Source organism: Ostrinia furnacalis, unplaced genomic scaffold, assembly GCF_004193835.3.
Source record: "Ostrinia furnacalis isolate ACB-3 unplaced genomic scaffold, ASM419383v2 OfSCF5816, whole genome shotgun sequence".
Taxonomy (NCBI): Eukaryota; Metazoa; Arthropoda; class Insecta; order Lepidoptera; family Crambidae; genus Ostrinia; species Ostrinia furnacalis.
This window is the reverse complement of record NW_021136055.1, coordinates 240027-256310: the sequence shown is the minus strand read 5'-3', so window position 1 is coordinate 256310 and position 16284 is coordinate 240027. Positions and strand designations below refer to the sequence as shown.

Sequence of the window (16284 nt, the reverse complement as noted above, 5' to 3'; positions counted from 1 at the left end):
GATACTTTTTATCCCGTTCGAAATTAAAAAAAAAAGTCTGCTTATTTATTGCCATTAAGGCGGAACAAAGTTCGCCGGGTCAGCTAGTTTAATATAAAGTAATGAAATTAGCGGTCATAATTCTTGAGGAAGTAGAATCGTGAAAGAAGATTTTATTTTATATTATGAATTATGATGCACTCACCAATTAATTTAAATTAATAGAGCATGAATATTATGTTTAGAAGTACAAGTAGGTCAGCGGTAATAAACAGATAGCGTGCCACTTACAGCATTCCCCATTATTATTACGTTATATTATATAAATTATTTATGATCCATTTTGTTAGCGATTAACTCACAAAAAATGCAACACCTAGTACGTTTGTTCAGAAGCCCATGTTAAATATAATATACCGTATTGTGCATCATCATGATTAACAGCCGAGAGACTTTAATGCCTATTACGGCGTCCAGTCGAAATAAATTGCGGATAAATTGCAATTATTACCCGGTTTATTGCCTTTTGTGTTGCCGTGACTGCGATCTGTAATGATCTACATCAGTTTCAGTTAACATTACGGGTGGGAAGAGCTAATTATTAAAATAAGTAGTTTTTTTTTAAAAAAAGCATTTGATTCAATTTTGTTTCGCTATTTATGTTGTAACTGTATGCAATGTTATGTTTGTTTGTTTTCTAATAGAGTGTATTTTAATATCCATCCATTTAAAACAGATTCTAAAAAGCACTTAATATCAAACTCATGTTTCCATAAGAACGGACTAGGTAGAGTTTGTGGGACTACTAGTTAAGAGTGTACTACTGTAAATAAAGCAATAAATGTTATTAGTACTTTTCAATAATAAATTATTATGAACCACTTTAAAGTATTATTTTTATTTATTTTATGTAATGAAATATTATCTTGTTGCAGTTTCGTTCTAAACCCACTGACTCCAGTGCAAGAGACCCGCTGCCTGCTGCAGAACGACACGCAGGCCAATAACCCCATGGCTACGCCACAGGTAATAATCATTTTCATTTTAATGCCTTGATTTTTACTTTTCTTTGAAATTGCAAAGGGACCGCGGGATAAGCTACCCTTTTAGTTTAGATATTTTACTCGCAATACGACTTTAAGTCCTGTTTATCAGACATTTAAGAACTATACTGTCAAGTTTTAACGATTAACATTAAAGATTTAATGCCACAATCACTTACATTGAAATGACATGAGTATTAGGTTAATGTCCATTTTCTCTTTATTTGATTGAGGTCAGGCAGTACGTTGCTTTAAATATTTTAAGTCGTGAATAATTCAAAGTTAAATTATTATCAATTATCAAGTAATTTATAAAGTTTTAGTTCCTCCAATAAAATGAAAGTTGTTACGGTAGTTGGAATTCCACATCGATAAATGATTTTAAATATACAAGTATTAAGTACTCGTAAGTATAGTTAAATATTCACATCACATATCAATTTCATGATAAATTGCCTTTGGTTAAAAATTGAACTTTAATTTAACTTGACATGCATTGGCTGTAGAACTGGACTGGGTTAAGAAAATTGTGGGTGAACTGATCCCTGCAACTTCAAAGCTGGTTACAAGTTCTAAACAAAGTTTCTGCCTATGGCCTTTTCAACCAAATAAAGCTCTTTAGAAATGCAAATAAGCACGTGTTAGCGATGCAAGGCGTTGCTTCAGTGAAAGCAAAAGTTTAGAAACCACTTAATTTATGCATAATGGAATTCAAGATTACAGTTACTCACTGTACTGTTTATCGTTTTTGTTGTTTCGGTGTTGTGCGGAATTTACATAATGTTACAGTGTACAGAGCCGTGGAAATGGAGATATTGACAATGTTATAATTAAGTTATAAATAAGGATTAAAACAAATTATTCAGAGTACTTATACCACCTATATTTGTAAGTTCTTATATGTATCTAGATAGGATCAAAGAAGGATTATAATACTTTTGAAATATAACTACTCCCGGAACTTTATTACGGCTTAAATCCCAGAACGCCTCGTTGCCGTGTTCCATTTCTCTCTATTTCTAGATGGAAAATCCATACCGGGCTTATTAATAGTCGAATAAATCTCTCTGCGATCGCGACGGCCAGCCTTCCCCCGATACTGCCAATTAGCCCCAAGATGCTGAGATAGGATTAACAATTCAGATTAAATCGGGCGACCAGTCGCAGGAAATAACTACCGATACACATTGTAACTGTACAGGTGGATCGTGAGATCACCTAATCGCTTTCAGGCCTAACGAACGATTGTACACAAACATTGTTAGGCGGTGCATCGCAAGCGCCCATACATAAAATCTTTGCTAATGATGTTAAAAACAAATCTGCAATAAATGGACTGTATAAGTGGATAGCTTGTACGTGGTAAGCAAGGCGTTAAATTCAGTAATGGAGTAGCCTGAATCAATTAAATCTCCATTGTATACTGCGGCTATGGTCAGTGGTTGCGATCAAAAAGTAAAAAAATAACAATATGTTCATTATACTTTTGCAGTTTTTTGTAGTAGGTCAAACGTTAGAATTAGACTTCATTGTATTTATTTGCGAGTACTTAGCCTTATAAACTATGACCCGTATCTTAACATGACCTGTTTTTTGTTGTACCAGCGCGCTGTGAACACATACTACATGGTGAAGCTACAAGTGCGTACTGAGAGCGTCTGCCTGAGGCCGTGGGCCTTCGAGCGCGTGCCCGGAAAGGCCCTTCGAGGCCTTGACAACGTCATCATCTACACTTCCACCAAGGAGGCCTGCCTTGCTGCGTGTCTTAATGAGGTAACTAATAACTTTTAGGTAAATAGCATTATTGTCTAACTAAGAAGGAGAAATAATGACTCTGTAAAACATATGACGCAGCAGATTCAGGTTGTAAAAGCCACTAAAATTTTCATGGCAAGTTTAATATCATATCAGGTTAAAACTGCATGTAATTATTTACCGTATTTTGCCGTACACATAAAGCACAGTGTGCAAGCACCCGATAAGAGCTCTTGAGAGTAACAGGCTGGCACCGTTGTTAACCAAGAACCATCGCTTTGAGGGAACGTCGCCTCCGCATTGCAATTTACCGTTTATCTATTCAATTTATATTTTATGGTTTCGTCCCAGTTGAGTGGTATTCGAGATATAGGCGAAACGATACGGGCATGTTTATTACGTCCGGATAACATGTTACAGAATATTTTGAAACTAAGTAAACCCTTAGGAAACGTACGATAGCCATCAAACTTCGTTGCTCACCTGTATTAGTGACTATAGCAATACTCGTATATTGTGCATAGAGACATTACGTTCATAGTCTATATTTAAGTATTATCAATATTATCATGTTAAACCGTCATGTTAATTATACTAACCACAGTCGCGGAGTATGTGGTTCCAGTAAAATTATAATTCTAGGCTTTTAATAACGTACATGTCACGAATGCGACTAGTGACCATCTTTATGATAAGAAAATTAGCGGTTATATTTTAAATCGCTTAAAAGAAGACGTTAATAGGTCGCTGATAGTAATTAATGGTTTCAGTCAGCAGCCTAATAAGTCAGTTAAAACCTTAACGACCGAAGGCTCCGCGCAGTTAAATACGTGTGAATTGATCGAGCGGTACTTTGCTCCACAATTTATGTGTATCTTACATACGTGAACGTTTTATTTACAGAATATCACTTCGGTTTCATTGGTTGTGAGATCGAAACCGGTCATTACGCTTATATTTTTTTCATTTTCAACTTGTTAAGTTATTAAGCACAAACGCCGATTGTTAAGTCGAATTATGTTGTATGAGCAGTTGAGTTATTTTAGTCTCATCGAGTTATAACAATTCCAAATCAGGCCAACGTTATTATGATCTAAATCTTGCTAACCTACTTTCGAGGGACAATTGTGGCTTCGGATAAGATTTACGTTTACACTTACACGAATATTGGTTGTTACTGAAATATTTCAGTGCGATTGAGAAACTCTAGTAATTTGTGGCTGAAACACTACAACAGAATTAAATAAATAGTAGATACGACCAGCGCAATTGAGAAACTCTCTACAATTTGTGTCTGAAACACTACAACTGAATTAGATACGAGTAAATAATGGAAATGACGACAGGTGCCTGTACGTCTCGCTTTCCCGATGTAACGGGCGAGCGAGAGATGTTAATGAGTGTCGTGATTGGCAATTTTTTTATGATGCTATACATCCTAAGTAGGTTGTATAGTATAGTTATAAATAAAGTCCTCGGGTGTTTATCTTTCGGTTACTCATAAGAGGTTAATTACTTTACAACCAGAAACGGTTCCCGTGCCGGTCTGCGGAGTACGAGTACGGCAGCATGAGGTGTTCGCTCAGCGACTCTGATAGGCGCACCGCCCAACACATCGTGCAACTGGTCGACACGCCCGGCACTGACTACTTTGAAGTAAGTGTTTTTTATATCCTTACTGCCATTATACATTTACATATTTTGTTCCCTCAATTCCTAAAAAATTTACTATGAACACCATATATTTGTATGTAGACCACATTAAACAATAATAAGTTACGTTGCTTTTTGATTACTAATTCAATATTCGAAATTGTTGCTTAAATAGAATGCGGTACTTACAGCTATAAAATAATGTTAACTAGATGTTTATTACAGTTTAATAAGCGAAAATGAATAAGGAACCACCCGCACGTTGAGGACGGCTAACTGCCACTTTACACAGTATCGTCGTGTAAAGACACAGTATCGCTTCTGAGCAACGCGAACAATTTCAAGTGAAACAATTGTAATTTAGTTGCGGGACGTTTGAGTGGTCGTGTAAATAAACATCTTGGTTGCGTTATTATAGTGGTGGTGTGTTATTTGTCTGATTGTACACGTGTGTGGTCCAGAACTTGTGCCTGAAGGCGGCGCAGGCGTGCAAGGGACACCGTCTGTTCACGGCGCCGCGCGTGGGCGTTGCGGAGGACAAAGTGGCGCAGTACGCCGGTCTACACTACTACACTGACAAGGAATTGCAGGTAATAACTAAACCTCGTTTACCACCTTTTTCTTTATGCCCGTGAAGTGCTGACGATGACGAATAGCGAGTCAGAAAAACGCGAAGCCACTGCACATTTTCTCTCCCGCGCCCGTGAGAACGCTCCTTCAGTGATGTTTTTATCGACATAAATTTTCTTGTTACGTTTTTACATCGAACATTTAGCTATGAATACACGTTGTTTAGGCTTGTTTCTTTCTTAAAATTAAAAAATAGCTTTACCTGTGCTTCACTCCCGTTTAACCTTGATATCAATTCCCTACGCGGGACTGTGTAATGTTGTGGGGAAAACTCCTGGAGATCAAGTAGCACCATTAGGTACCTAGACTTTCAATTTGGGTTAACAGCTCTACAATTTTCTCTTAATTGACTAAAAACAGACATTTCTTCAAATATCCATCAGATTGCAGAGCAAATTGTTTTAATTCACCAGAGAAATTGACAGACGAAAAATTACATGATTTCTCTGAAATATACTTTTTTTTGTCTCGATAATGGGATAAAACATCTTTTTATTCGTGTTTTAGTTTGTTCGTTTAAAGATACGACTTGAATTTTACGATTCCACATCAGAGATGCGATAAATTACGTGTAGATAGATGTGTACCTCAGCAATTAACATTGCAATGAAACCTTTTGTCCCCGTCATGTACGCGGCCCGCGGAGGGCCAAGTGATGACAGCATGTTATTAAACTTGGAAATTGAAAGTTGACTTAAGTAATATTATTTTTATTGTGGGATCACAGTAATTACGCGTTGTGATGGTTCGCTATTTTGATCGACTCATTTGTTCAGCCTTTTAGTTAATACGATTTACTTGCCTCTGGCATTTGTGGCTGTTAATAGAGTGGAAAAACACACAAGCTTTATTTAACTTGGGGTAAAAGATTGATAAAGCGAGATATTATTTTAAGGTTTACAAATCGTTGTTTTGTGAGTCATTGATTTAATTGTTCTATCACTGTCGATGATTTTAAGACTTGGTCTTGCTATAAATAGAATGAACATTTACTGTGTGTGTGAAAGTGGCAATAAAATAAAATGAATAATAAAACAGATTTAGATACATAAACTATCAGTAATGTTCATGAAACATTATGAACGAAAGCTTTATTAGACGGAAATGTCAGTTAAAATTTGCGACTCATTAAGATACGATTCCGCAATCAAAACTTTATTACCAAATGAAAATTAGATGATTAAATGTAAATCATAAACGCAGGTAACTTCCGAGGCCGCATGCAAGTTGGCGTGCGAGATCGAGTCGGAGTTCCTGTGCCGGTCGTTCCTGTACTTGGGAGCACCTCACTCTACCGCATACAACTGTCGACTGTACCACCTGGATCATCACACCCTGCCTGATGGACCATCGGCTTACTTGAACGCGGAGCGACCCCTGATCGACGACGGCGAACCCATCGGAAAGTACTTCGAGAACTTCTGTGAGAGTGAGTACCTTCAATTGTTTTTTTAGTTAAAAAGTGCAGTCCACAACTCGACTTTCAATTGGTTTTTTTTAACAGTCCTTTCTGCAAATCTGCTTAGTTGTAGTTTAGACATTGCTACGCTATTCTACGTTTTGAGTTTTAAAAAATGAATCATGTCAGTTGGGTTCCATGTTATTTCAGTTACGTATTCAATCACATTATTCAGAACAATTTAGGTTAAAATGAAATTAAAGCGGAAACTTTAGTAAGAAGTAATTTCATATCTGAGACGTATGAGTGTTATTAGGCTCTGTATCTATGCTCATAATTCACTCATCTTCAACTAAGCGTTATAAAACCCGGTGTTCTACTCCTTTGCGGTACCGATATCAGAATGTGGCTCTTGAAAATATATCCAGTAGTTGTTCCAATCATTTTCTTGCCTTCGGTGGATTAAAGGCTATCTCGGCGATCCGTTCTCAAGAAACTAGTCTAAGTGCGATATAAAATAGATAAAGCAACTAATCGGTATGTTATAGCTCCTGCGATCTTGTTGTTTTGCTCGTACTTACTTACCTTTTATTATGTTCATATTTTTTGTCTCATAATAATAGTGACTTATATCTCCATAATTTTTTCTGGTAGGTAGGTACTTAATTTTAAAGGGAAACAAAACCTTGTACATGAATTTATTCTTGACAGAAAATTCTCATCATTGCAGAGAAACTAAGCTTGTGAATGCGTAATTTTTATGTGTATCAAAGTTACCTAGCTACAATTTATCTGATTGATGACCACTTTTTATTTCACAATGACATTTCCACAATCCTCAGTAAAAAACGAACAAATCATACTGCAGCACCCTTTAATGCTACATTAATTGGTACAAAAATAGCGCCTGCATTTGCATCAATGCACATTGTTACTAAAGTAGCGTAATGGACGATTCGAATACTACGAGCACAGATAATATAATATAATATAATAATAATATAATACTACGAGTATTACATAGTCGTGACATTAACTTTTTATACTTTAAGTGCGTTATTACAGACAGGCGTTCATTGATAATGGAAAAATAATGCACGGTTTGAATTAAAATCATGTAATAACTTTATAGTGGCCAATAATTATGTGGACAGCGGCGCCAACGTTGCGCTGTAATGTAAGTACCTAAATAGCTTCTATGTAGCCGAGCTAATAATCTTTTACAATCTTGCAAACAAATAAGGCCGACTAACATTGACACCGAGTTATTAATGCTCCTAGTGATGTGCATGTGAAGGTAAGTTACCTTGGATGGCAAATTGACATAATCTTGAACAATGCAGACTCCGTTTTAATAGATTTTTATCATATCTTTCTTGAACCAGCGCTAGCCTCGCTAGGAGTTATGCATCCCAGGGTTTATTGCAATAAATAAATGCATAAAAGTAACGCTATATCATTTATGGCTGGTTTACATACTTACAATCTATTTTGACGTAATGGCTAGCTGCCGTGGTACACATTTTGAAATAACTTGATGATATTGTAAAGTTAATGCGCGGTTGTATCGCTCATTACAATAAGTGAAAAAATTGTAACGTAATGAAAGTAATAGCCATACCTGGACCAATTTTACATCAATACATGGCAATAAGTTGATTACAGACTGCTTTTGTATGACTTTGACTTTTTCTAAGTAGAATTACATTCTTGGTGATAAATAGATATGGCCTACATTGATTTTGGAGTAAGTACCCAGTAAATATGATTTCCTGGTACGATATGATTTACTTGCTTGGATTCTGAGCCTAGTTAAGCGGAATTTATTATTTCATGGCTCGCAGTATACAGCTATTTGCTACAAATACAGTGTGAGTCACGTTAAAGTGTACATATGAAAATAGATGAAACTAGACCTATTTTTATCGACAAAAAAGTGGTCAAAAATTTTTTGAGATTTTTTTTTTATTTTTTACAGAATTTTTTTTCTACCAATTACTTATTGTAAAGAAAACGTAATAACTTTTAAACTAAGCAGTATATCCTGATAAAATAAAAACAGTAATAATGCTAAATAACAGGCGATACTAAAAAAATACATACAATATACAAAAAATGCCAACAAATAATAAAAAATGATACTTTTTGAAAAAAATCTGCTTAAAAATTCGTGTTTTTTTGGTTATTTGATAAATTTCTCCGAAAAATGCCCCTATAACAGGTGGTTTTTATTGTTTTGTATTATTCTCTATTGTATTACCTTTGTAAAACCAAAAATTGCATGTCTCTATCCCTATCACAACATTTGCTATGATCGTTTGAACTAAGCCTCTCCGGGCGCGCCATTCAACGCTTCGTTAAAACAACGAAACTGAAAATGGCTCTAGATTTGTAATTTTGATAAAGACAAGTTAGATTTCAAGTAAAAACAAAAGATTTCGAAGTAAAATAAGCATTTTAGTTAAAATTAAAATTGTCCCTACCTGTAGAGGAGAATAATGTTGTGGTAGGCCTTTGTTCAAAATATCATAGCAAATGTTGTGATAAGGATAGAGACGTGCAATTTTTGGTTTTACAAAGATAATACGATAGAGAATAATACACAACAATAAAAACTACCTGTTATAGGGGCATTTTTTGGAGAAATTTATCAAATAACCAAAAAAACACGAATTTTTAAGCAGATTTATTTCAAAAAGTATCATTTTTTATTACTTGTTGACATTTTTTGTGTATTGTATGTATTTTTTTAGTATTGCCTGTTATTTAGCATTATTTCTGTTTTTATTTTATCAGGATATACCGCTTAGTTTAAAAGTTATTACGTTTTCTTTACAATAAGTAATTGGAAGAAAAAAAATTCTATAAAAAAATAAAAAAAAATCTCAAAAATTTTTTGACCTCTTTTTTGTCGATAAAAATAGGTCTAGTTTCATCTATTTTCATATGTACACTTTAACGTGACTCACACTGTATATTTTATCTTCAGATACCGAAGCGCGCGGTGTATATTTGAAGTGACGGCCACATTACGGAAGGGCCGCGCATGGTGCATTATCGTGTTAGATTTATTACTCATATTTTGCTCAGATACGGTATTAGGATTTTACGGTACTAGGATTATAAAATAGAGCTTAGATATCAAAAGGTGAATTTCACTTAAACATTTTCCCGATTTATTAATGCGGAAAACGGTGATTTAATATTTCATTTTCCATTTTCAGTTGCAAAATTACTATGATATCTAACATCAAGCATTCTTATTTGATTATTGTAAACAATAAGAAGTCGTGTTACAGTTAGCCAAACAAATATGTCTAAGTCTAATCTGGTTCTTTAACTATTACATCGGCTAAATTATTTGCAGCTCGAGGTAAATTAATGCCATCGCTGACTACTAATGACAGACTGATATCGCCGCAATCAGCTCTAGTCGGGGACACCGTGACTACGGGCGCTGCGGCGGCGATCGTTCACCCCTCGTCGACCTAACGACGCACTGCATCGCAAATAAATGCTCTCCACCACTCAGCAGCCAGCATTGTATCCATTTGAATATCCTTAATTTGCGTCGCGTAAATGGTAGCCCTCCATTGTGCTGTCCAGTCCCATCATCATAAATAAAAGCTGCAGCTAAACCATCATTTCCATTGTTATAAAGTCTTATTAATATTGCAAACAGGATGCAAGCAATTAGTATTTTCCACGCGCTAACAAAGGATACGTGAAAGTAATTCGCGTATGTTTTTCTTAGAACAAACCTTTACCCTCAAATGGCGTCGTTCGTATGACTGCTGGGCATGAAAGTGTGCGTATAACGCAGCAAGAATAGAAAATAAGTGTATATTCGTGGTACTCTGCGACTATTACCCTATTTACTGGCGATCTTCCCCTACAGAGCCCCGATATTCTCGGTCAAGATGTATTCACACGATTCGCGGTATACAATCGCACCATAATTCGTGACTGCTATCATGTCTTCTATTTATTGCATTGCATGCTACTCGCGTTATGAATTCATGATGCGTGTAATATGCTTTTTTATTTCTTTCTTAGCGAAATGGATACAGCTCGAACAATGTTGCACGTAATAGTTTTAGACATAATAAAGAGTTATTATAGATTTATTAAGTACTTTTCGAATCGTCGGTCTACGGGAGAGAAACATTTGTTTTGTTGTATTAACATAGAAATTTAATTGCAACTCGTGCTTTTGCTGTACAATTATTCGCAATGCATTGTTTGGGTTCAGGTTTAGTGCACATGCAATTTAATTGAAAGATGAAAATCGCGGGAATAAACTTTATATTGTCGTGACTCTATGTGGAATCCGTGAGTATTCATAAGGGTGTACGCGATTGCATTACAGAACCAGATTGTTTTCATCCGCGCTAGTATGGGATGCATGTCCCAGTAATAAAATGTATGTTGCCTACACGCTAAGGTATTCGAGACAGGACGGATGGCGACGGGCGGGTTAGTCCTAGTACATATTAAATATTTCTTATGGGACTAGCGGACGCCCGCGACTTTCTTCGCGTGAGGTCTATTAGTCCAGATCGATTTGTTGTATCCTTTTAGTATATACCTATACTTTCACGTTTAAAATATTTACCTAGGTAGGTAAATAAGTTTCAAATTACGGTATCTAATTAAAATCTATTGCAACTAGCTAGGTCACTAGTTCATCGCTCGTTGCATCTAAGTAGTAGGCTTAATTGATAATTTACGTAAAGCAATTTACAAAAGCTGTATGTTATATACTGGGCTATAATTAAATCGTTATAACATTATCCATTAACGAGCTCTACTAACACTAGCTTATTGATCTAATTCTCAACGAAAGCTGAGTTGACACCTGATTATGAATGCGCGGTGCTAGATTGTGGGGCGTTTTTGCAAAGCGCGCATCAGCGCGACGCACTGAACAGTTATAAGTGTTAAGCTAAGCCCCTATTTACTTGATAGCACCGCCATACAGCATCATTTGCTAAGCTAATAAACATTACCGCGGCTCAGATGCCAACTGATCCAATTGACAACATTTCACTGTGTAAAAATAAAGAGAGATAAGTAGTTACTTACTCGTAGCTACCTATCTTGACTTCAGCCTTAGATGTAGGAACATATCACCAGTTTCAACTAACTAAGACTTGCTGTCTTTAATAATAGTAATATGTTCTGCCACAAAAGGTGCTTACTTTTCGTAATCTAATCGTCGAAATTATGAGAGCTATTATCGTTAACGCTTTGTCAGTTTTATTGGTCTAACAGCAAAATAACTTCTATGATAATTGTAGGAATATGCAGTTTCCGGCGAATATTATAGTGATCAAATCCAGTGTGCAAATATTATGTACATTTATACTCATAGGATTAGATTTTAACTAGGATTTTAATCATGTGTCGAGCCTCGTATGAATAAAACAGCTCCCGGCGCAGCGGGATGCATCTTGGAAAAATATGAACATAATTTCAAATGCGAATAAAGCTTGAAATTACGAAATAAAGTAGACGGTCTTGGCAAGTTATTATCCGACCCCTATAATAACTGAAGAAATATTACGGTTGCAAACTTATAATAATCACCTTTAATTTTACTGAAGTAACTAAAAATAGGATGTAATCGCGATGTTTGAAGAGATTTATAATGGTTATTAAAATTTACGTTGCCTTTTAATCTTCTATGTATTACCTAATAACGTAGCATGATTTTGATTTTGGATTTTCGATAGTCTTCCGTGAAGCAATATTGTAACGTGTATTTTACACAGGTACTTGCAGTTATCTACTATTGACATCTTCTTTTCATCGAACGCTGATTGGATTTCCTAATTATTGCTTTTTGCATTAGCGAGCCGTTTCTAGTTGGCCCGTTGGCGCGTCTTTCCGTTCTATACATGGCCAGAACGCACCCATAGGAAACTGCTCGTGTATATTTCGGAGTGCCTGTTTGTAAATCTGTGACTCCAAACTATACACGAATTTTGCGTACTGATCGTGTATAGTTTGGAGGAGCTTAGTAAAAAAAGTCATCTCCAAACTATACTCGATTAGTTTCTACTACACCACTTACACTTGACTAGAGTGTGTTTAGTTGATATTGATTTAGTAAAATTCAGTAAAATATGGAACTATATTTAAAATTACATTTATTTGATATTATTACATAAAATATTATTATTTTACTGAATCTATAATAAATCTAGATTTTTAAAACTATTGTACCTAAGTGGTTTTTGAAATTAAATTGATTAGGTAGATTTCAAATTAAATAACAATTTAATTAATATGAGAGAGAGTGAGAGAAGAAAGTTCAACGCGCATTAAATACAATATTATGCGAGACTTTAAATGCTAGGTTTGTATTGTCGGCCGTTTGGTGTAGTGGTTCGAAGTGGTAGCGGGTTCGATTCCCGCACAGTACAAACATTTGTGTGCATGAACATATTTGTTTGTATTGGACTGGGTGTTTTCTATGTATAATAAGTATGTATTTACAAAAAAAAGTATTTAATTATGTTTATATCCGTTGTCTAGTACCCATAGTACAAGCTTTGCTTAGTTTGGGACTAGAAGCGCAGTGTAAAATGTCTAAGGATATTTATTTATTATTTATTTTATTTATTAACTTTTATCTCAAGAACAAAATCATTTTGACATATTTCCATACCTACAATTGGTGAAATATCAGCCCCAAAACAAATATCTTTTCTATGGCAGAATAAGAAACACCAAAAAATCCTTTATCAAAACAATGACACGTGTCGTAAGATGATTCAATGTTTAAAGTAGACACGCAGATATGAATTAATCTATCTATATAAATAAAAATGAATTGATGTTCGTTAGTCTGATTAAAACTCGAGAACGGCTGGGCCGATTGAGCTGATTTTGGTTTTAAAATGTTTGTCGTAGTCCAGGGTAGGTCTAAACGGTGAGCAAATACGCGCGCGATATTGTTTTTCTGTAACAGACAAAATTCCACGCGAGCGAAGCCGCGGGCGGAAAGCTAGTATGTAATAGAAAGAGAGGTCAATAAGTCAAAATGACTAGCATGCAACTACTCGCGTATAAATTGTAATCACGCACTTATTACAATACATACATGATTAGTCCGTATGCGTACTGGCAATGTATATTTTGGAGGAAGATAATTGACCTAAGTCACTACAAAGTATACGCGAGCAGTACGCAGCGTATGCGTACTGGTCGTGTATAGTTTGGAGGAGCTTAGTAAAAAAAGTCATATCCAAACTATACTCGATTAGTTTCACACCCTTGCGTTCTGGCTATGTATAGAATGGAAGGACGCCCCGTTGGCGCCACACAGCTCAGCCGTCCATCACATCGACAGAAGCCCCAATAGCTGCATAAATCAAGTCAGATGCCGCGAGTGTAATAATTAGTTGGCATAGCGAGTTGCACAATCACCTTGTAGGTGGTCGCGTAACGGGCTTTTGCTAGGAAGAACTACGCCGGTCATTTCTGTCAACCGGCGAGGTGCCTATTGTGGTCACAATAAAGCTCGATTTGAAATATCCTTATAATAAACAAGTTGTCAGCAGTCGGAGCGAGCGGCTAAGAAAATGTAGAGTTAATAGACAAATAGCTTGAGGTTGTTTTGAAAATATAGACTTGATCTAAATATATAAAAGGAGAAACTGACTGACTGACTGACAGATCAACGCACAGCCTAAACGGTTAAACGTAGGCACTTGAAATTTGGAAGGGACGTAGCTTAGGTACCGTAGAGGTGCACTAAGAAAGGAATTCCCGAAATTCCCACGGGAACGGGAATTAGCGGGAAAAAAGGAATTCACGCGTACGAAGTCGCGGGCGGCCGCTAGTATTAGATAAAATATGTTAATGCCCCATACACCTGAAAAGGATACAATAAAACAAAAAATAAATTTATTTTGTTTTTCTTGACTATATTTACAATGAGATATAATTTACCATTGAATGGGATCGCTAACTGAATCATTCCTTCTAGAGATCTAATAGCATTCATAAAAACACCACCTCGGGGCGATCGAGCATGAGCCGCATGCTAGGTGCAGGCCGCGGATCCAGGGCATCGGGCCTTAACGACTGGCGAGAGACTGATCGCTGTTCCCATTTATGGCGACAAAAACCCACAGACACTTAATTCAGCTCCAGCTTTTTGCCAAGGAAAGTGTTGGAATAGGCAATCTAGGTAAATCAATCAAGAAAACAATTATTTCGTCGACAGTAAAAACAAAACGCGTTCGTGCCAATTCGAAAATGGAACTACCGCAATAACGTTAATCACAAAGAAAATCCAATTATACAACTCCTCAATTATTCACGATCCACAACAAACCAAGTTCATTTTGAAAATCAATTTGTTTTATGATTAAAACACTCAGAGATACAAATCACATAATTACGCCATTAGCACTGTATGTTCTGCGGATAATAATAATTGCTGTGGTTAATTTTTTCCTCACCTGAACTTCTCACCTAGTGTACTCGTGAGAAATGTCTGCAAGTCGACAATGAGATTGTTTTTGCAAGGTTATCAGATTAAACTTCTGTGCAGTGTGATTGAACTTGTGGGTTCCACAGTGGGCGCACGCTTCGGCAGCGACGTTTTACCGTAAATACGCCCAATTAGTAAGCTGATTAATATGTATGAAAAGTGTTTATACCTAGTAATAAAGATAAATAAAACCGCTGAAAAGGTTTAACTTACTACTACCGCGTCTGGCATACCAATAGTTACTACAATAAAAGCGACGACAGCATAATGCTCGTTTGAACTAAATCAAAACGTTGTTTAAACCATAAAGTATCATCAACAGAGTCAAGCAGCGTTTACATAATTGTAATAAAATTCAAATCGTGAAATGAATTTTAATTCACGGTTACAATGTAGCTACAGTTATCTACATTCACACGGAATAGCTGTCTGAAGTGGATATTACGTGTAATTAATTCCAACTTCCAAGAAAGTACTTAGGGAAACAGTTGACAATCGTGGCAAGGAAAATCTCAGAGGCACAGTTATAATCATGTTGTAAGAAGACGTTGAAATATGCGAGTTCATATCTCACGTTGCGTTCAACGAGAGGTCAGGGTTAGAGGGGTCCAATGTACCTTAATCGAAGAGTCACCGATCGCTAACGCTTGCTACGAACCACGATCGCACCGATAAAATCGATTCGCGACTTGGAAATAATATTGCCCGCCTAGACATTGAATAATGCTGAACAGAAACAAAGATCGTGACGCAATTCTTAGGTTCATTGTAAAATGAGAAGACAAAACAAATAAGATTCGTACAAATGAGAGATGCGATTCTTGTTGTTTGCTCTTATTGGCTATCATCATTACACGCTTTCATTATGTACCAGACGTAAATCTAAAACGTTAAATTGGTTTAGACGTTCGTAAATTTGTAGCAATTACAGTTAATTCCTGAAGTCCTTCATATCAGCCTGTAGCACACATCGAAACCGTGCTGAGGCAGTATCCATCATCGGTTCCGCAATAAACGAGTTGGTTCCTTGCTACTCTATTACGATGCCCTGTTGTTATGGTATTAAGATTACCATCAGCCCGATCCACAACGAAGCAATACGAACATAATGAATTAGGTATTCAGATATTTCCATCCGTGCACCGTTACCGGGGCGAATCCAATCCCTTACACATCCTCTTCCATAATGGATAAATGTAATTACAGCTAGATACAGGATATCTAATGATCATCAAATCATCAGTAATGAGAGTCCGTACGAAGATCTTACCGCAAATGCTAAAGGTGGAATTCCTTCCTAATATGACTGCAGTTTCAGC

General features: G+C 36.2%; 1 protein-coding gene across 1 annotated transcript in view; it reads left to right on the top strand.

Annotated features, from left to right (window-relative positions):
- The window catches only part of tyn (trynity), a 64161-nt gene that overhangs the window by 39257 nt on the left and 8620 nt on the right, over positions 1–16284 (top strand). Inside the window, exons 5-9 of the mRNA XM_028316622.1 lie at positions 915–1005; positions 2628–2795; positions 4305–4433; positions 4892–5020; positions 6264–6489. Coding sequence (XP_028172423.1) covers positions 915–1005; positions 2628–2795; positions 4305–4433; positions 4892–5020; positions 6264–6489 — 743 coding nt within the window. The remainder of the gene's footprint in view (positions 1–914; positions 1006–2627; positions 2796–4304; positions 4434–4891; positions 5021–6263; positions 6490–16284) is intronic.